The following is a 22,058-nucleotide window of genomic DNA, read 5'->3' on the forward strand; positions in this document are numbered from 1 at the left end:
GTAGCGGCGGCGGCTGAGGGGAAGGGGGAGGGAGGCGGCGGCGGAGGAGGAAGGAGGAGGAGGAGGAGGAGGAAGTGGGTTCTTTGTTTGGGTTTGAGGGTTGGCCTGCCACCTGTTTCCTGACAGGACACTGACTGGTGTGGCGATGGCATGTGGAGATGATAGATCACTGAGACGAGCTTATAAAAGTTATCATACAAAGTCGATGACCCTGCCACTTTGTTGCTAGGTTGACGTCATATCGGCGAAGGATCTTGCAACAACATACCACAAATGACATCATCGGGTATGTAGTCTCCATGCAAACGTAGTGTCACGCGTGTCTCCATGCAAACGTGATGTCATGCGTGTCTTCAAACACACGTTTATCCATATGATTATTTATCATATTTATATTTATAAGGATAGAGAGAGATCGATAGACATACGTGGTGTTTGACTCGTGTCTCCATGCAAACGTGATGCCACTCATGTACACAACCATACATACAACCATACATACATATTTTTGAGGCGTGGTGTCACGCGTAGGCGTGTGCCTCCAAGAGGACTGGTGGGGAGGGTGTGGGTTCTTTGTTTTGGATTGTTGTTGTTTGTGTTGGCAAAGCAAGCAGGGTGGTTTTCGATGGCGTGTGGAGATGATAGATCACTGAGACGAGCTTATAAAAGTTATCATACACAGTCGATAACCCAGCCACTTTGTTGCTAGGTTGACACCACATCGGCGAAAGATCTTGCAACAACATTCCACAAATGACGTCATCGACTATGATGACGTGATTGTAAACTTTGAAGTGCAAGGTTTTGTTCCACAAGGCGATCATATTGTAGCACAAGGACAATCGTTCGTTTAAAGCCCCATCTGCGGTAGTAACTACCGCTCTCTAGTGGGCGGAGCTTATACAAGTGATTTGACAGGTCAATATGACGTCATGATAACACATACATTTCATTGGTTAATGCGTAAACGGGTGACGTCATGTAAACACCCACCCACGTGGGTCATTTGACAACAAGGACGTAAGTTTTAATTGTAATATAAATATCTACCAAACGATTCCAAGACTTTTCAACAAACGCGTACGTCTTTGGTTTCAAAACCTACCTGCCATGTCGTCTTCACATCTTCATAAAATGATACCGTGGAATCTCCACGATTTATCCAACACACAAATTATAGTTCTAGATCTCTGGACTAGAACGAAATACGTTTGTCGTGATGCATATGAGCAGTGTAAATGAAGAAACATAATATTTGTTCACATTAATTCTGTCATGTGCGTGAAAATGGGTTTCAACATTACTTTCATCAAGCTTACATTCAGGTCGCTGGCTACTTCGGCATTAACACATGTTTTGTCTCGAAGCTCAAAGCAACAATGTTTCTCTCAGATACATTTTTCTCTCCATCCATGACGAACATCTGTCATAATGTCAGTGCCTCAACATTCCTGGGCAGCTGATTTCAACAATGTAATACACACGGCCTCATTCACGGCGTCATCGCAAAGATTCCTTCCTAATACCCACCACGTGATCAGGGTTACGACCTTGGGATAAATTAATAAATTATTTTGCATTTTTAGAAAAGATTTGTTTTCGTGAATATTATTTTTTTTAAATATCCTGTACATGGTACTTTTGGATTGCTCTGGGCATTTCTTTTATTACTTTCTAAAACTTTTTATTTTCGCCTTTCTGACCACGCGATCTCCTAGCAACTAAGCCCCATGAGCGCATCGAGTTGCTGCTTACAACTGTCAAGAACTTTGCAATTTCGCTTGTTTTCAATATGAGCAACAAAACATTTTCATGTGAAGCCTAATTTGACGAAGAATTGTTCGAGATAATCAGGGAGCCTTAGGTAATTTCGATTATGACATTGGTGACTTTATCGTGGAGAAAGTTCCAATTCAAGATGACATCATTCCGATTCACAACTCGAATCGACAAGATGGCGCCTCTCTTCCCGCCCTTGCAAGTGCAACAGAAACTTTGATAAATTCAGTGCCGATTCTTGGGATTAGTGAATCAGTGTCACAGCTAGATTTCATTGTGGAACCAGATGAAGCCGAATATGTATGTTCACATTTCTTTTGTCAACCATGCGTGACACGGCACAGGCAATCGCAGTTAGGGAATGGTGCGGCCACCATGTTGCAGAAATTCGTCGATTCGAACACATTGCTTCTGGACTGAGCTAAATAAACGGAGTGTTTGGAGAGATCGTAGATACTTGGACTTGAAGAAACGGAAATAAACGTTGCAGCAGATGAAGGATTGGTGTGGACAAAACGGGAAAGGGATCCCAGATTATATTTTAAAACTTGTGCGCGAAGTGTATCCAAATACCCCGAACAAAAAATACATGGGACAAGTGTGGATCTAATGATCAAACTCAGTTTTGTGTGTGAAAATTCTGTGAAAGAAAAGGAAATTCATAATTAAAGTTGTCTTGGAATATGTGTATTGGAGTTTTCGTTTATCGTAAGTACAATATTATCTGGATACGCCTTCAGTAGGCCTAGGTCAAAACATCAAGTATATTTCGTTACTTATTTACCAGTTGCTTATGTGCATTGTTATGTTGATACACGTGACATATTCATCTATTGTAGTCAAGCTGAGAAATATTGGCGCAACTTCTGGTGCTTCAAATTAGGACCCTTCCTAAACATTAGTTGAACAATCTCTGTAATAATTTACGTTTTATAAATATAAACTGATTATTGTGTGGCACAAATCTAACTGTTGAATGCAAATGACCAAAACTAAACAAATATCTGTAATTTTCGGATTGAACTCAAAGAATCGCGTAGTCAATTTCGTATTTAAATATCGTTACTGTTACATTAACCGAAACTGATGTTCTGCTGCTGTTCTGCCGAAAAAATATGCAACACGATTCACTTTGACCACAAATGCATTGAATGTGTCACATGTACACATGACCATGTGCTTTGCTATTTATAGCGCAACCGTAAACAAGCTCCGCCCACTGTGATTGATGCAGACGCCAAACACGATCGATAAGATTTTTTATGATAAAACTACAGAAAATCTATTGACTTATATCTTGATATGGAGCCATTTGTTGTATCCATGGTTTGTCATTCAAGTTGATACGAAGTTTGACGGTCAATGGTGATCTGGTTCCCTTATGGTTTTCAAAAAACGTCTCCCGACACTCGGTTGTGTTTACATTGTCAGTCATTGTTCGAAACTGAAACACCGCCACCTTGCGGGCTATTTATAGTCAGGGTGGGGCTTTAAGTAACAGTAGGTGAGTGGCGATCACCTCAGCGCTACGATCATGGTGTGGAACGGACGTCTGAATTCTAAAGGTGAATAGACATGCACAGACATGTAGGAGGTGAGGTGAGGTGAAATTGGGTTTAACGTCGCGTCCAAGATTATTGCACTTATATAGCGACGTGAATGCACGTGTGTGTGTGGCTGCTTGTACTAGTCCGGACTGATGCCGATTTATAGTGCTAGCTCACTGAGATACCATGCCGCAATCTAACATGGATACCCCATTCAGACACAGTATACTGACTCCGAGCCGACCAGTCCTTGTTTTAGCCCCTTTATGTCGAGTGCCAGACAGGGTAACAACAAGTACCATCTTTTAACGTCTTTTGGTATGACGCGGCCGGGGATCGAACCCCGGACCTTCCGCTCTCCGGGCGGACGCTCTACCACAAGACCACTTACTTACTTTGGAGATTTAACGTGCGCTTTCCGACTGATGCGTATTCCGCACACGGGCAAGACCACGGAGGCGGCTACAGACATGTAGGAATGCAGGGAGCGATCGAAAAGGTCCCTGTTTTGATTGGTCCATCACACTGTGCGCTGATTGGTCCGTTCCGGCGCCTGACTTTCACCCAGGTTTTCAAAACTGCCCCGACCCTTGTGTTTCTTTTCCATAGGAAAAGTGATGACCAGAGAGTGTCTATCCTATTTAAGGCACTGTCACCCTGTTTCCTGATTGGACGACAACCCAAGCTTCTGATGGGTAACCATTTTTTATCCTGTTTTTCTCCCTGGGGTGAGCATGCTGATTTCCCCATCCTAAAAAGACAACACAATTCATTTTTTCAACTTTTAGAGTGGATTGAAAGGGCCCCTGTTTTGATGGGTCCAAAACGCGACACGCCGATGGATCCGTTTCGATGCCTGGACTGAGTCTCCGTTATCCAAATTGGTCCGACCCTTGTGTTGTTGTTTTTTTCATAGGAATAAATACATTTTCCACAGGAGAGAAAGCACAACTCGGCTTGGGTGCTGTCTTCTGATTGGTCGGTGCTAACTTCTGAATGGTCAGATTTCGACCAATCAGCGACCTTCTATAAATAGATCTTCTTGTTTGTCTATATAAAGGAAGGGCTGACGTTCATCAGGCACTCATCGCCATCATGACGGACAAGCAGAGTACACCCTATCGTTTTGAGAGGAAAGACACGACACGCTCCAGGCCGTTAAGAACTGCTAACCATATGTATCGTTTAACCATCAACCCAGACTACTTGGACACAGTACCACCGGACCGCGTTCCCATTGAACTGCCGTCTTTATTTGACATGTCGACTCGATCCGTTCTATCAACAGATGTCAGGCCAGAAGGGAGATTGTATTGGTCTAGGAATCGACATGGACACCTACAGAAAAAAACAACAACCCGGATCAACATCTGACCAATCAGAGACTTGGGTTTTGGACCCATCAGAGGCCGCGCTCAGCCTGTGCTGGCCTCTGATGGGTCGAAACGAGGTTGTGCTTTCTCGCCCATGCTACAAGCCTGACCCTTTGGAAAAGAAACACTAAGGACGTACCACACTGGGGGGTGGCGTGTGGGACAGAAACCAGCCAATGAGAAGGTCGGATTTTCCACCAATCAGGAAGCAGAGTGTCAGTGCCTTTAAATACGACCAACGTTCCCTGGCCATCACTTTTCACTGAACCGTCCAAGCAACAACACCATCAAGTTCCGGTTACTACTACCGTATGACAACAATGGCTACTACCGCATCACCATCAAACGGAAGAAGAAGGAGAAGGGGGACAAGTACGAGGACGTTCTCAATGGCGAGCATTTCCGTCGTGCGGACATCCTGGGGGAGCGGCTAGTTCTAAATTAGGAGATGATGAGAACAAGTGCCTTGTACAAAGCTTCCCATGACTGCATGCATGAGAAGTTAAAGAGTGTCGTGGACACATTTCTGCCTCCGGGGTATGGCATCTGCATCCCCAGCATGGAACTCTACGTGGAAAAGTCAATCCCAACACCTGAAGCAGCAGCACTCACAGCATCCATACTCAAAGCAGCAAAAAAAGCAGCAGCACCACACGTCGCAACACTCACCGCAGTGGTAGAAGAGGGAACGTTAAAAGGAACAGACGTACTCCTCTCAGCACTCATCGCAGCGTCAGCAGCGGCAGAAGCAGCACCCATACTAACAACAACACCCTCAGAAGCAGTGAAAGCAGCACAACAACTCGACTCAGCACTATGGACAGCGATACTAGCAGCCGCCGCAGCAACACCTGCAGCAATAGAAGTAGCACTCTTTGAAACAGTAACCTCACATGCACCATTGCTGCAGCAGTACTCATCGCAGACAACACCAAACAACAACACCCGTAGCAGCAGCAGAAGCAGCCACCACACAGGCAGAAGAAGCTGCAGACGCAGCAACAACACCCTCACTAAAAGTATTCATCAATGCACTACAGATGGGGCAATGTGCGGCAGGTGTGAGGGCATTGAAGGGGACACCCCGAGAAGCAGCAGCAACAGAAAAATTCGCCTCAGCACTATCCTGGGTGGCAGTAACAGCCACAGCCGCCACACCCGCAGCAGTAGAAGCAGCAACAGCAGCACTAGTCGCCGAGTAACAGGAGTAACCTCAGCACAGTCACCACCACCACCACTGTCACCATCACCGATGGACACCTCAGATGTAGCAGCACCCACACCAAAACCAGTGGCAGCCACCACAGCACCCTCATCAACAGCACCCACACCAAAACCAGTGGCACCAGCAGTGGCAGCCAATCCTTGTGTCAGTCATCCTAGGTCATCCTAGGATAGAGTCTTATCACATCGTCAGTGACATGCAAGACGTCATGGTGTCCACATGCTCTTCAGACTAATCGACACCCACCCTGCTTGCTTTGCCAACACAAACAACAACAACAATCCAAAACAAAGAACCCACACCCTCCCCCCAGTTGTCTTGGAGGCACACGCCTACGCGTTACACCACGCCTAAAAAATATGTATGTATGGCATCACGTTTGCATGGAGACACGAGTCAAACACCACGTATGTCTATCGATCTCTCTCTATCCTTATAAATATAAATATGATAAATAATCATAGTGAGTGAGTGAGTGAGTTGGGTTTAACGCCGCTTTTAACAGTATTCCAGTTATATCGCGGCGTGTCAGCTTAATGTGGGAGGAAAGCCCGAAGTGATGCAGGTCTCAGACGTTTACCACTTCGGTGAAACCCACGAGCACGGGTATGGTGCTGACAAACCTAGAAACAGAATCGGGGCGAATCGGGGCGAACCGGGATTCGAACCAACAATCATAGGTTTCTGGCGTGCCCAAGGGACGCAACTCTGCACAGCGAATCGCGGCACCTTAGACGACTGGGCCACCCATGCTCCCCATAAATAATCATATGGATAAACGTGTGTTTGAAGACACGCATGACATCACGTTTGCATGGAGACACGCGTGACACTACGTTTGCATGGAGACACGAATGACAGTACACATGTAAAAATACACGAGTGCCGACTCCTCGGCGTGGATGAACAAATGACAACGTCACACATGTCTATCAATCTATACTTCTAGTAACGTGTGTTTGTAGTCACGCGTGACACCACGTTTGCATGGCAACACGAAGTACATGACGTTTGCATGGAGACACGTAGTAGATCTACAGCATGTGTGTTTGAAGACACGAAGTACACCACGTCTGTTTGAAGACACGTGTGACAGTACACATGTAAACATACACGAGTGCCAACTCCTCCGTATAAATAATAATCCTATGGATAAACGACTGTTTGTAGTCACGCGTGGCACCATGTTTGCATGGAGACACGAAATACATCACGTAGGCATATACCTACATCACGTTCATGTCTGTGCATGTCGATTCACCTTTAGAATTCAAGCAACACCTTTAGAATTCCACAACATGATCGTAGCGCTAAGGTGATCGCCACTCACCTACTGTAACTTAGACGAACGACTGTCATATTGGGCTACAATACACGATCAGGGTTGAAAAACAAGATTTTCGTTCCCACATTTTCCTTTATACCTTAAACCTTTTCTATTGCATAAAGGAGGTATCTGTACACAATTTTCAATGGGTAGTAAGCTTGCAAGTGTGTGCAGGATTTTTCAGGGGGTCAAAATTGCATAAATTGAAGGAAAAATGCATAATTTGACAAAATTGGCTGTAACATTTTTATTAAGTCATTAAACTATCCAAATTATGTCTTTGATTACAGGTAATATGTTCGGTTATCTGAATTTGGCAAACATTTTGTTTCATTTAACTGTTATTCTAATTCTCAGTGGAAACATTGGTAAAACTCATGTTTTTTTACTTCATTTTCAAATCTTGTGAGAAGGTAAAACACTAATTCCATTGAATTGTGACAATAAAACCACTATAACTGGGTATTAAAATCTGCCTTAACCATTGTACTATCCTATACAAAAAACAAAATGAAAATATATTACATAGGGGTTGAGATATTGTATACAATGTTATCCCACCCCCCAAAATCCAATTTTGACGAAAATTGCTTACTGAGATATGGTGGTAGATGATGTTGCTGTAGTTGATGAGTGGGATAATTGCAACAATGCTTAAAAACACCAAAATAGTAAACTCATAAAGAAAAATGATGTTTTAAGTTTTTCTGGAGCATTTATGGTGGCCATCTTGAATTTCAAGATGGCCGCAAATTTGACCTGTTTTCAAACTCAAGATCTTATATAGTTCTTCAACATGGTCATGTAATATATCATATGAAAGCTTTTTTAAATTATCTTTTCAATGATGTACATTATTCACTGACTCCTGTGGTAAATTGACCCCCAACAATGAAAAAAAGGAAATATTGTAATTTAATATCTCTCGCGACTTCAGCCCATACCCAAATTTAGATTTAAATTAAAATGGACATATTTTCACTCAAAATTGTAGATATACTGCACTTTTGTCTGAGCATTTCACTAGTTATAATTTGAGTGAAGAAACAAAAATGGGAATACTTGTAGTATTATGAAGTATCAAAAATAAAATGTGAAATAATGTCATCAATAGTCACCGTCAGAGTCCGTCTCTTCTGGAGAGGTAGGTAAGTTGTTTCTGTTTAAGCATGACATAACACAACTGCATCCAAGGGAACATCCCATGATGTTCTTGGCGCAGGTACACCTGAATGAGGAGCTTCTACCTGTTGTGCATTTACAGGTGAGCAATTCTAGACACAGTGCTGGCATTCAATCCTGTGTCATTGGGATTGGTTCTATGACATCGTCTGTAGACGTCCACCTATACCCTTCTGGTGGTGGAATGTCAGCCTTTCCTTTGTGTGCAGAACGCCACGTGATGCAAATGTGTTGACATCTGAGTAGAGGTTGCGTGGTGGGAGTTCCTCTAGGTCTCCAACTCTGTGGAACATGTCAGCTGTAAGTGTATTAATGCTAGTTACAGTCGATGCTGGATTGTACACTTTGATGACAAGTGAGTCTGTCTCTACCATGTTGAAGGCACCAGTTTCTTCTGTTGGTTGCAACAAATATGGTTGTGCGATAAATATGTTCCAGGTCGACTTCTTGCCATAACCACTGAACTGGCTTGTTGTGTCACAACCATGACCGCATGGAATGCTGGTAGAGTTGCTACAACATCTGGAGTGAGAGATTGATGTACATCATCAACTTGTATGAATAGAGGGTCCTTTGCAGTACCTGCACCCATCTATATCTGAGCAGAAAACCGATGTTTATGATGTATCAACGGTACTAACACATCAGTGTCTCGGTTGTGAATGACAATGTGGTCGTATACATTGCAGGAGGCATCCATGACATGCATCATCATTCGTGTATCTGCCTCTTCATGTGTTCATAGTAGATTTGGTATTGCTGCAGATTGATCTAAGGAAGATATTACATGATCATGGTATGAATCGAGATGACAAGCTTTTGTCAGAGTTCACTGACAATCGATTGGCGGATAATCCTAAGAGTATTCATTTCAAAATATCAGAAAATATGTCCCACAGTACATGTTCCGCACTGTACACCATGCAGGTATAAAAAAAGTCAACTCAAACCAATACCTTTAAGCAAGGAAGAAAACTTTTCAGAAGGTTGCTGAGTGACATTATTTCACAGCCCTTGACTCTGTGATGTAATTTTTAATACTTCATAATACTACAAGTATTCTTACGTTTTTTTTCACTCAAACGATAAACTAGTGAAATGCTCGGACAATAGTGCAGTATATCTACAATTTTGAGTGAAACGATGTCCATTTGATTAAAATACGACTTTGGAGGTTGGTTGGTGTTGCTAGAGAAATAAGCTTTCGATATACCATTTGTTGTATTATTGGGGGATAAGATTACAACAGAAACTAGTGAATAAGGTACATCATTGAAAAGATAATGTAAAAAAGCTTTCATATGATATATTACATGACCATGTTGAAGAACTAAAGTGCAGTATATCTACAATTTTGAGTGAAAATATGTCCATTTTAATTTATGGGTTAAAGTCGCGAGAGAAATTAAATTTCAATATTTCCTTTTTTCATTGTTGGGGGTCAATTTACCACAGTAGTCAGTGAATAATTTACATCATTGAAAAGGCGATTTAAAAAGCTTTCATATGATATATTACATGACCATGTTGAAGAACTATATAAGATCTTGAGTTTGAAAACAGGTCAAAATTGCGGCCATCTTGAAATTCAAGATGGCCACCATAAATGCTCCAGAAAAACTTAAAACATCATTTTTCTTTATGAGTTTACTATTTTGGTGTTTTTAAGCATTGATGCAATTATCCCACTCATCCACTACAGCAACATCATCTACCACCATATCTCAGTAAGCAATTTTCGTCAAAATTGGATTTTGGGGGGTGGGGTAACATTGTATACAATATCTCAACCCCTATGTAATATATTTTCATTTTGTTTTTTGTATAGGATAGTACAATAGTTAAGGCAGATTTTAATACCCAGTTATAGTGGTTTTATTGTCACAATTCAATGGAATTAGTGTTTTACCTACTCACAAGATTTGAAAATGAAGTTAAAAAAACATGATTTTTACCAATGTTTCCACTGAGAATTATAACAACAGTTAAATGAAACAAAATGTTTGCCAAATTCAGATAACCGAACATATTACCTGTAATCAAAGACATAATTTGGATAGTTTAATGACTTAATAAAAATATTACAGCCAATTTTGTCAAATTATGCATTTTTCCTTCAAATTATGCAATTTTGACCCCCTGAAATATCCTGCACACACTTGCAAGCTTACTACCCAATGAAAATTGTGTACAGATACCTCCTTTATGCAATAGAAAAGGTTTAAGGTATACAGGAAAATGTGGGAACGAAAATCTAAACTAAGCCTCTTTTCCGCTGGTGGCCAACTGACTACGGTATGTGGAACGAGACCTTGCACCTCAAAGTTTACAATCACATCACCATACCCGATGATGTCATTTGTGGAATGTTGTTGCAAGATCCTTCGCCGATATGACGTCAACCTAGCAACAAAGTGGCAGGGTCATCGACTGTATATGATAATTTTTATAAGCTCGTCTCAGTGATCTATCATCTCCACATGCCATCGCCACACCAGTCAGTGTCCTGTCAGGAAACAGGTGGCAGGCCAACCCTCAAACCCAAACAAAGAACCCACCTCCTCCTCCGCCGCCGCCGCCGCCACTACCACCAACACTTCTCTCCTGAAGGGATATGGACATGGAGAAACCAGAGGATATTCCATTTACAAATGATCATGATTAACTTTGGTTTTAATTCAGGAATTGTCTATTAACATGTACTTTATAAATTGAGCACTTTCCAACCTCTAGTCTGTCGCCCAGGTCCTAGAGAATATATTTTTAAAAAAAGGTTTCCAGTTCAAATCTACAATGATTTGGCAAGTCTAAATTGAAATTAAGGATTGTACTGGGCTCCAGTTGAAATTTTTATTTTTATTTTGTAGTTATAAACTTTATTTCTGACCCTATCTCCTGTTGTTCTATGTGAATTTATTTAAAGCGTTAACGTCACATAGCCTTTGCTTGAGAGTTAATAACATGAAATGTATGTTTTTGTAAGGCTATTCTGTTGACTATTGATTTCTACTGATTTCACTCTAGTGATAAAACGTTTGAGCTCATAAAATGAAAATAGACGGCATTAAAAGTCCTACCTAATTCCAGTGACGCCGGGGGCACGTGTATGTTATGTGATCATGTTTTTCATTTTTTCATCATTACTTCATATTTTTAGAGGGCGGTCGGGTAGCCTAGTGGTTAAAGCATTCGCTCGTCACGCCGAAGACCCGGGTTCGATTCCCGACATGGGTACAATGTGTGAAGCCCATTTCTGGTGTCCCCCGCCGTGATATTGCTGGAATATTGCTAAAAGCGGCGTAAAAAACCATACTCACTCACTCATATTTTTAGGTTTGTTTCCCCCTCTTTGCTATAATAATTTAGACAAGGACAACAAAAAGGGTACATTACACAAACAAAAAATATTTACATGAACACACGTTTTGTAACGCTCTCTTTACGGAGATCTTAGTTCGTATGCCAGTACTGCCAGCGGAGTGGCCATACCGTTTGAAGCAAACTTAGAATATAAAATGTAACGGGGGAAAAATGACTATACAAATGGAAACTTTCTTGCAATGAAACACAAATTGTAGCGAAAACAACAACCTTGTTATTCCTGTATGATCTTAATACACTTTGGGGAATAAGGGTTTACAGTTATAAAATGATCTCTCTTTTCTGTTTGTGCCATCAATTTACTACTGCCCTCAGCCCCCTTCAGTTCTCCAACCATCCGTACCAAGCCTGTCCCAACAATAAGTCATATGGTTACAGTTAACTGATGAGCGAAGGAAAGGTCCCCTCTGTGCCTGGTATGTTGATAATGTTTAGCCTTGCTGTGGCTTTAGACTTTTATTTAACAATATAGCAATCTTTGATTTGTAAACAGCAAATATAATTCAGCTTTATGTCCTCTTTATAATAACAGTTTAATCCTACTTATTTTGGGGATACTATAAATAAAAATCAAAGTTTCTTTTTAGATAGCATGAAATAATATACAAATCTATGCTCATAATTCCACCTTCTCCCGCTGAAGGCTCTGATTTTGACTCGGGTACATATCTGTATACTGAAGCGAATCTGGGGTACATATCTGTAGTGCCCGTGACGACAACAACCCCTTCAGCTCTACTCCCTGAGGTTGGTCCTACGTTAAATATTCTGCAGGAATATTATACATCATGAAATTTGTCACCAAATTAAAGCGAGTGTAGACCGATGGCCTAAATGCGACATGAAATTAATACGATTAAACCTACCTTTGAACTGTAAAAGCTAATCAGCAAACGAAAACACCAAGACTGTAAACTTAGAATTCCATGATGTAGTAGTATTTGCTGATGGAGGTTCCATTGAAAACAACATTGCGATGCACTTGATGTACTTAGTATGTTAAACGGTTAATATGTTCATACGTTTCTTCATTGAATGTATATTGAAGAGGACTACTTTAGTTTAGGATTTGTAATATAATTTAGATAATGTTATAACTGTCATTATTATACCTTCCGATTATTACAAATGAAAGTTTGATAATTATGTCATATTAAACATAGATAGGTATGGAGTTTATGGAGATTAGTTGTAACATTTGGCGTTGATAACACAATTCCTAATTCTGTAGGATATTACAACATTACATTACAACAGGAAGTGATGCACCACATAATCTACAAATATCATACCACAAAATAGTTATACCGCAATAATATTAGAGTTGCCCGCCCTCGAGTCACTTATGACTTGACTACCGAACTCTGTAAAGAAAATCAGCGTCGATCAGTCCTAATTGATGTGTCATAAAAGTTTAACAATGAACAAGAACATTTTGCGTATGACATATTTAATGGGCTAGAAAGTGTTCGCCATTTCGATCTATTATACATTAACTACCGCGATAATGCTATAAAGCGACGTTCATGCACGTGTGTCTGCTTGTATACAAAACCCGACGTTAACGTATTTTGTAGTTGTTAGATCGGTCTTACAACATTCAAGGTCTTAGGAAAGCTTTCACAAAGTTTTATGTTAGACATCTGGAAGACATTTCCCAAGTTGACGCATCAGTGACAAAAAACTATGCCCGATGAAATTCCTTGTTTTGACCTGTATACCATTATGTTCCTAAGTTGGATAACTTGTTCCCAATCCATTTCAATCTGAATAAAATATGTTTAAATCATAAATCTTTTAGGTAAACAACTGACTTGCCTTTGCATGTGGTTGAGACAGACGCCACCGGTGGGACAGGATACGCTCACCTTTTCGAGAACACCTTGTTGTCATGACAATGTGATATTGATTCATAAAAACATTCTTATGCTATAGTCGGAATCGTAAACTGACTTTGCTTTCAGTAGGGATTTCATATGATCATGGAAATGTTTTGTTTTGTTTTTTATAATATTACAGTGCTTGCCAACTGAGAGACCATGTCGTAGTTTAACATGGATACCCAGGAATGACACAATATCAGAGCCTACCAGTCCTTGTTTGTATCCCTTAATGCCGAGCTCCCCGTGAAGATCCGTGGTAGAATAGGTCTTCAGCAACCATTGCTTGCTGTAATCTTAAGGCGACTTTGCTTGTCGTTAGAGGCGACTAACCCGTGGTCAGGCTCGCTGACTTGGCCGATGCATGTCATCGTATCCCAAAAGTGTAGATCGATGCTCATGATATGAATCACTGGATTGTCTGGTTCAGACTCGATTATTTACCGACCGCCGTCATACAGCTGGAATATTGCTGAGTGCGGTGTTAAACAACAGCCAACCAACCTTAATGCCGAGCACCTTGCAGCGTAACATCCACTACACCACGGTGGGGGTTTAAGAGTGGGTAAAATTTAACGTCCCATCGGCATTATTTAGCCATATTGCGACGAAGGCGGTATAAGAAGAACAAGGTGCAAAACAATCGGTACTAACGAATATATCATATATACACTCTCCGAAAACAAACAAACCGCACAGGTAGATTTTTAGTGAATTTATTGTACCTAATAAAGTCTATATATTTAATTTAATATCATAGATACAAATATGAAATTTTGGAACTCGATAGTCACATGTTGTCGTTGTAAAAAAGGCATTGAAAACAGTTCATTGTCACGTCACATAAGGCAGCAATCACGGCTCTGCATCTCCTCGGCACTGACTGGATAAGTGGGCGAATTCTGTCCTGCGGAATTCTGCGCCATTCTGCTTGTAACGTTGATCAGTTGTGTGAGTGTCTGTGGCGTGTTCTGAAGTTGACGTTACACGTCGATCGAGGTCATCACAGAGGTGTAAGATTGGGTTGAGATCTGGTGATCCCGACGGCCAGGGCAAGACGTTGATGTTGGCATTATGAAGGCCGTAAGATGGCACCAACGCAAGCGTCGCTGACGATGGATCTGTTGCAAAACAGGGACGATAACTGGTTTTCTGGGTCGGATTCCAGCCTCGCGAAGTTGGTTCCTAACAGTCTGGTCCGATCTCCTCCTCAAAACAGGGATGCGTCCTGCAGTCTCCGTGGCATTGCGATGACGTAGGTGGAACAGTCGAATGAAGCGATCCTGTGCAGGGGTGGTAATTTTTTGTCGGCCGGTTCTCGGACGGTCTGCGGTGGAATTGGTGCTATGATGGACGTTGAAGTGGCGTGCAACAGAAGACTGCAATTCCCCTCTTTGGATACGTCCTATGGCGATGTTCCGATCGGCAGCGCTGAGTCTCGGCATTTTCTTACTTGAAAAATGTTGACAATTGAATGACAAATTATTGGCTTATGCTGGCCTTTTTATAGCCATTACCACGAGTTACGAATGCCATAACTTGCACGTGCATTTTGCTTTACTGTTTTCCTCCATGACATTTTTGAACAAGTGTGAAAACAATGTCGTTTAAGACATTGCAAATCGACAATGGCTGCGTTTTGACGCACCGCTTGTCGAATATCAGGCCACCGACATTTTCCAATAGCATATATCCAATTTATATACCGGACTTTTTGTGTAGCCAGGTTCAATGAACTATACTGAGAGGCACAAATAACGCATACTCAAATTTAAGTGTCAATAATTTTTTACTGAAATGAAATATACAAATGACAATCAATACAAATGACTAATTAAAGATTACACTGATGAATTTCATGAACAGTTACTGTGTGACAAAGAATTAATGTCTATGAAAATGACGTCAAAGGCGAGTGGTGTCAATAACGAGTGTGCCCTCCTTGTGCAGCAATGCACCCTTGGAGCTTGCGAGGCATTGAGAGACACAGTCGACGAATTGCAGCCTGAGGAATACGTGTCCAATGATGCAGAAGAGCTTGAGTCAGTTGTGGAACCGTCTGTGGAGGATTTTGTTGACGTCGGACACGGCGGCCAAGTTCATCCCACAAATGTTCAATAGGGTTCAAATCTGGGGACCTTGAAGGCCAGTCCAACACATTAACGTTGTTCTGTTGCAAGAAGGCATTTGTTATCCTGGCAGTGTGAGGCCTTGCATTGTCATGTTGAAAGACATGGCGACGTAAACCACGTTGAGTCAGTAATGGCAGCAGAACAGGCTGTAGAACGTTGTCGATGTAACGTCTGGCATTAAGGTTCCCCTGAATAACAACAAGATCCGAGCGGAAATTTGCATTGATTGCTCCCCAAACCATAACACCTCCACCTCACACCTGTTGGCGTCGGTATACACGTAAACGTCCATCAGGGTAGCTGACTGTGAAACGTGATTCATCAGAAAAAACAACTTGTCTCCAATCTCTACCACCGAGATTACCTCCACCAGCTGCCCATCGCTGCCGTGCTAGCCTGTGTGCCTGAGTCAAGATTTGTCCACGGTAGGGTCGTCGACACCTCAAATTCCTCGCAGCAAAACGACGACGCACTGTACGGTCACTGATGTGTCTTCCACGGAGACCAATGGTTGCATTTGCCGTTGACCTGGCAGACGTGAAGCGATTTCTGAGGTGGCTGTTAACGATTTGACGATCTTGTCTCTGTGACGTCACAGGCGGTGCACCTGGTCGAGGACGGTCCCTTACGCTGCCTGTGGTTCTCAACCGCTCATGTAATCTCGATATTGTCGTTTGATGGCAATGGAAATGAGCAGCAACTTGTTCTTGGGTACGACCAGCATATTACATCCCCATTGCTTCATTACGCTGATCTTGCGTTAACCGTGGCATTGTGTAGGCAAGTGATGGCAAAATGTCATGGTGTGCATTTATAGGGCCTACCTTTGAGGTTTGCACGTGCATCATGCCTTTCACAAAATGTGCATCGATAGCAGCATTCCCAGTGGTGTGTTGCGTTTTGGTGATTGGCTTCGTTTCCAGATGCAGTTTTGTTTGCAACCCACATGACATGTTTACAGTCATAACCAACAATAGACAATGTCAACAAGGTAAAATGTAAACGGACCTCATATAATCTTGAAAAAATTATATCTTAAAATTGAGTATGCGTTTCTTATGCCTCTCAGTATACATACTACCTATGCGTTTCTTTTTTTGTTGAAAAGTGTATATAACAGTTTGCTGACAAAACTGAGGGGTGTCTCCAAAATGCCTTAGCTACGTCACAGTTAGACACTGATTTTCAGTATATTAGACTTTTCTTTTCATAATGATAGCAATTATCCCTGTAGTTTCTCCACATTCCCGATGGTTAATTCTGACTCGATCACCGAATGACAAAGACATGTTTGTTTATAAACAGTGAAAGTAGTCCCTACTTGACCTTTGATATTTGCATCTCTATCCGCATATGACCCCAACGGATATCGTTTTTATCCGTTGGCTTTATCCTGCCGAGAAGCCCACCCATTATATGATAAAGGGTAATATATTGAACCGCAAAAGAAACGTCACCCCAAGTAACATTGCATGAAAAGTTGTCATTTAAATATCTGGGTAATTTTTGTCAATGTTTCTAAAATGTAACATTATCTTGTCCGGAAAAATCACTGTAACGGCCATGGTAACCCGATGCACTTGAGTTCCGTGCAAATTGGAATGCACATGCGTTCCCCCATTTCTTGCCCTATAAAAATCCACCCAGATCGGACAACATTCTTTCGTTATTGCATTGCTACCACATGCCAAGATTGACAAGAAATCAGCGACACCAAGCCCTTGGACGATTGCAAGCTGGACAAACCGCCCGGCAAGTAGCCAATGCATTTCAAGTCCAAGGTACCAGACCACCAACACTACAGATGACCGACCACGTAGTGGGCGGACAAGGGTCACCACCCGACGTCAGGATCGTCAGATTGTGCGACAGCCTGTGAGACGAGATTCAAAGACGGCTGAATGACGTCGGACCAAGGCCGACAACTGCAGCTGAACTGCGTCAGGCGTTCCTCAAAATGTGGGCTCAAGTGCCTATGGCCTTCATCAACCGCCTCATCCATTCCATGTATCGACGTTGCACGGCAGTCATCAATGCATATGGCAGACACACACGAGATACTGACTTGTGATGCCATTTTCTCAGAGACTAGTGTTGTGTTTCACTTTAAGAACATTTGACACTTTAATTTCAACCTTGATGGTCAGTTTTGCGCAGTTTCATCTTTTTAATATGACTCAAAGTATGTTTACAGTGTTTGGACAAGTAACGTTTCTTATACATATATCCATAGTAACGTTTCTAACGGAAACAGTCAAGGTGCTTCATCTGAAGTGGTGTAAATGTTATGTTAATCAAAATAACAACACATCATTTGCATGGTATTTCGTTTGATCAACGTCTTATCATTACAAATTCATTGACAAAACCCATACCTGGTAACAGAGAGACACGCCTTAAAAGAGGAGTGGTGTAACAACTCATTTAACTTTGTCAGCATCGCGTGTGACCGCCGTTTGACAGAAATAGTTTGTGAAGTTTACTTAGCTACTTCGTGGATTGCACTGTCCACTCAAACACTAATATTTCAGAAGATTTCACTCATCAGTTACTAAATATTGCTAACTGGCCTATCGTAGACTAGTCCAACTTATAATCAGTTAGTAGAGTTCACTGTCCATCTTTCAAAGAATCTTCTCACAACTTACTAACTGCAATAGAATTTTTACTAAGCTTGTAGTACATTTTACTACACTTTATTACATGTTCGTTTCTTGGACATTCTGCGCTCCCTGTTAACAGTTGCTGAATACAATTTACCTCCCCCCCAAAAAAAACCAAACCAAACAAACCCAACAAAACCCCACAAAAAACCACAAAAAACAACAAACAAACAAAACAACAACAAATAACAAGTTAAGAACAAATGACATATACAATGCAGGTGAAAGATTAATAAAATTATTTATATTGGCTTTTAAGACAAGACCACTCGGTTCCAATGATTAATCGTTGAAATGGTCAGTTACACCCCAAGACTCCGAGCACCGAAAAGGATTTAAGCCTTTGCTAACATTCATTGAAACAACCCTCGCATTTTAAATGTTTAAACAACATTGTTTTCAGATAACGTTATTAAACAAAATGTTCAATTAAGCAATGCGTAACTGTGAGAACACTGTTTGAGTCGGCTCTGCGTAATGCACATGAAATGTGTTCCCCGAGCCTTTCGCACATGCAGTAGTATAGGTAATGGGGGTTCTGGCTCACTTCCACTTGAGCCAGATTTATATGCCTATACCACCACTACAGAGGGAATTTTTATGTCAAAATGATGATGCGATTCAACGATCGTCATGAGTCGTATTAAAAGAAACATCAATATTAATTAATAATGAATAAAATATACTATAGCCCACGAGGATATTGGAAAGGTATAGGAGCAATACAAAAATTAGCCACTGCAGCTAAGGTATCTAAAGATGTGGCCAAGGATTGGTTAAAGAAACAAGCGATGTGGCAAATATACTTACCGGCACTGCGTTATATACTGAGGAAGAAGTTTGATATTTTTACAACGAATGAAGTTCATCAGGCTGACCTCTTGTTTCTTCCCCATGATAAGGTAAGACGCAAAACGTATAAATACGCTTTAACTGTAGTGGATGTGGCTAGTCGATACAAAGAGGCTGACCCATTAACCTCGAAAGATTCAACAGAAGTAGCTAATTCACTGAGCCGCATATGGCCTATGCGCTAAAATGGCCTAAGCTATTTCAATTAGATCCTGGTCGCGAATTTATGGGATCAGTAACTAAACTGTTAACAAAGCACGATGTCAAAATCAGGCGTGGTGAAAAAGAGGCACACCGTAGTCAAGCTAGCGTTGAAAGATTTAACCAGACATTGGCGCAACGTTTGTTTGACTATCAGTATGGGATCGAAATGAAATCAGCTATTGTATCTGCGCTGAATAATGAAGTAACGAGATTAATCGGGAAGAAACCATCCGATGGGATTAAAATGAAATATGTGACTTCCGAATCTTCAGCACCGAGGAGAAACAAAGAACAAAAACTTCCGGATAGAGTAAGCCTAAGATATTTATACCAGCTCTGTGAACTCGAAGGAGGCCTGCGTCGTGCAACCGACTCGATTTTGTCCCTTAAGACAAAACATTAGTCGGTTGGTTATGAAAGAAGGAGAGCCTATTCTTTATTATCTTAAAGATGGACCGGGCAGAGCATTTGTGTGAAAAGAGTTGCTCATAGTTCCCAACGATACAGTATTACCGCCATAACCATAAGCATAGGTAGTTACACCATCCTTAACAATCCATCTCTTTGTATCTAAGGGGGATAGTGATGTCTTGTTCATTCTTAATCCATATAACCTATGATTGACACTTCTTAAAGAGTTCATCTCATGTTTGAATGTTCTACCGTTGAATAATGCTTCTTTATACTGTTCGTGTTTGATATGCTTTTTACCAAATAAAACACCCTTAGCTCTTCTTATCTCTCCATTATCTGACTTCTTTATAGAATACATCTTAGGTCTTAATCAGACATACTCCGCTATAGGGGTCACAGCACATTCATCCTTCATCTTACCCAACACTTTTTTATTTACTACGCTGTGCAGTGGATTATCTTTTGGGTAATTGCTCGTGTCGTACATATCTATTTTTTCTGCCATATCTTTATACACATCCTCGGTTTGTATTTCTATCAACAAAGAATCTATGTCGGTATATAACACCTCGCATCTATCACCGTATTGCTTCTTAAGTTCGTTGTAATAAAAGTCATACATAAAGTCTTTTGACAAGTCAAGAATACTCATACCAACGTACACCGGTCTGTTGAATTTTATATTACTCTTCTGCATATGCAACGCGGCTAAGTCGTTATCGAATATCTTGCTTCGACGGACTGTTTATGATTTACAGACGTGCCTACGCAAACGGGTACCAACGCTGATCGCCCTCAGCCAGGTTGACCACGTGTGACGTCACATGCAGAGGATCGTTAGATTGTCTTACGTTACCTCCGTAACCGATTTTTGATGGCTACATCAACCAGAAATGAACTGTTTAGGGGTAGACTGAGTGCGCAAACTGTTCGAAACCGTCCGAGAACTGCTCACCTTCAAGCACGACGGCCAATACTGCGGGCTGATTCTGACTAAATTACACAGACGTCAACGTCAATTGTGGGAACAGGGATACTTACGATGGACTCAAAGGAATTGGAATCAAGTCGTCTTCAGTGATGAATCCCAATTTAATCTTCGATTTGCTGATGGTAGGGCGAGTGTGTGGAGGCACCGTCATGAACGTTACGCCCAGTGTTGTGTACAGGAAGTTGACAGATTTCGAGGCGGAAGTGTCATGGTGTGGGGTGCTTTCTGTGGCAATGCACGTTCCAGGCTTCTTGTCATCCGTGGCAACCTCAACGCTGCTGCTTACCGCGACCAGGTACTGGCACCAGAACTTCTGCCTTTTATGGCAGCACATGGACCCGGTTTGATCTTCCAACACGACAATGCCAGACCCCACACAGCAATTTTGACAAGGAATTTCCTTCAGAATGCGGGAGTCAACGTCATGGACTGGCCTTCAATGTCTCCTGACCTCAATCCCATCGAACACTTCTGGGATGCTCTGGGCAGAAGTCTGCGCACTCTCCAGAGCCAACCACAGAATTTGCAAGATCTTGGCAGCATTTCGCAGCAACAATGGCGACGTCTTCCCAATCATGTGTTCACAAGCATCACAAGGTCCATGTGGAGGCATTGTGTGGCAGTTGTCAACGCACATGGTGGCCATACACGCTACTGAACTTGTGTGCCATCAGATTCTCGTGCTTGGGACTTATGATTTAAACTGTTGATGTTATTACCGAATACCGTCGGTGCTTGGAACAAATTATGGTTACCACCGTTAATTAAAATCCTTCTTTGGACATTAATGATTAAAAATTAACCTTCTCTGATACATTTGTCCGTTATATATCATATATGGGATTACTTTTTAAAATGTGAAGTTTTTAATTTGACTCAGTATAGGTTCTTTTCGAAATCGCTGGTAGCCATCTTTCTTAAATCTGTGTTCAGCCTTATATAGGGATCCATCCAAGGGCTTTGATCAAACTTTCGGAATCTGTGTATTTTCTTTAGTTTCATACCTAACAATAGATATAACTGGAGATTTCTGTAGTGAACTATATATTTTGTCTTATCCATCAAATTTGGTACGAGTGTTTCTATGTTAGCTAACCTAGTATTACCC

The 22,058-nt window shown here is 41.5% G+C and overlaps 1 protein-coding gene across 1 annotated transcript; it reads left to right on the plus strand.

The window, feature by feature from the left end:
* Positions 1–5,147: 5,147 nt before the first annotated feature.
* LOC124151834 (nuclear pore complex protein DDB_G0274915-like) lies at positions 5,148–6,092 on the plus strand. The gene has a single exon (XM_046524481.1). It carries the CDS (start codon positions 5,148–5,150, stop codon positions 6,090–6,092), a length of 945 nt encoding a protein of 314 aa, XP_046380437.1.
* The last annotated feature ends 15,966 nt before the right edge of the window (positions 6,093–22,058 follow it).

Source organism: Haliotis rufescens, unplaced genomic scaffold (genome assembly GCF_023055435.1).
Source record: "Haliotis rufescens isolate VD_foot unplaced genomic scaffold, xgHalRufe1.0.p SCAF_7, whole genome shotgun sequence".
NCBI classification, from domain to species: domain Eukaryota; kingdom Metazoa; phylum Mollusca; class Gastropoda; order Lepetellida; family Haliotidae; genus Haliotis; species Haliotis rufescens.

What these genes read in the sequence shown, in the direction of transcription:
- LOC124151834 (XM_046524481.1), top strand. Translation starts at nt 5,148, where the DNA reads ATGATGAGAACAAGTGCCTTGTACAAAGCTTCCCATGACTGCATGCAT.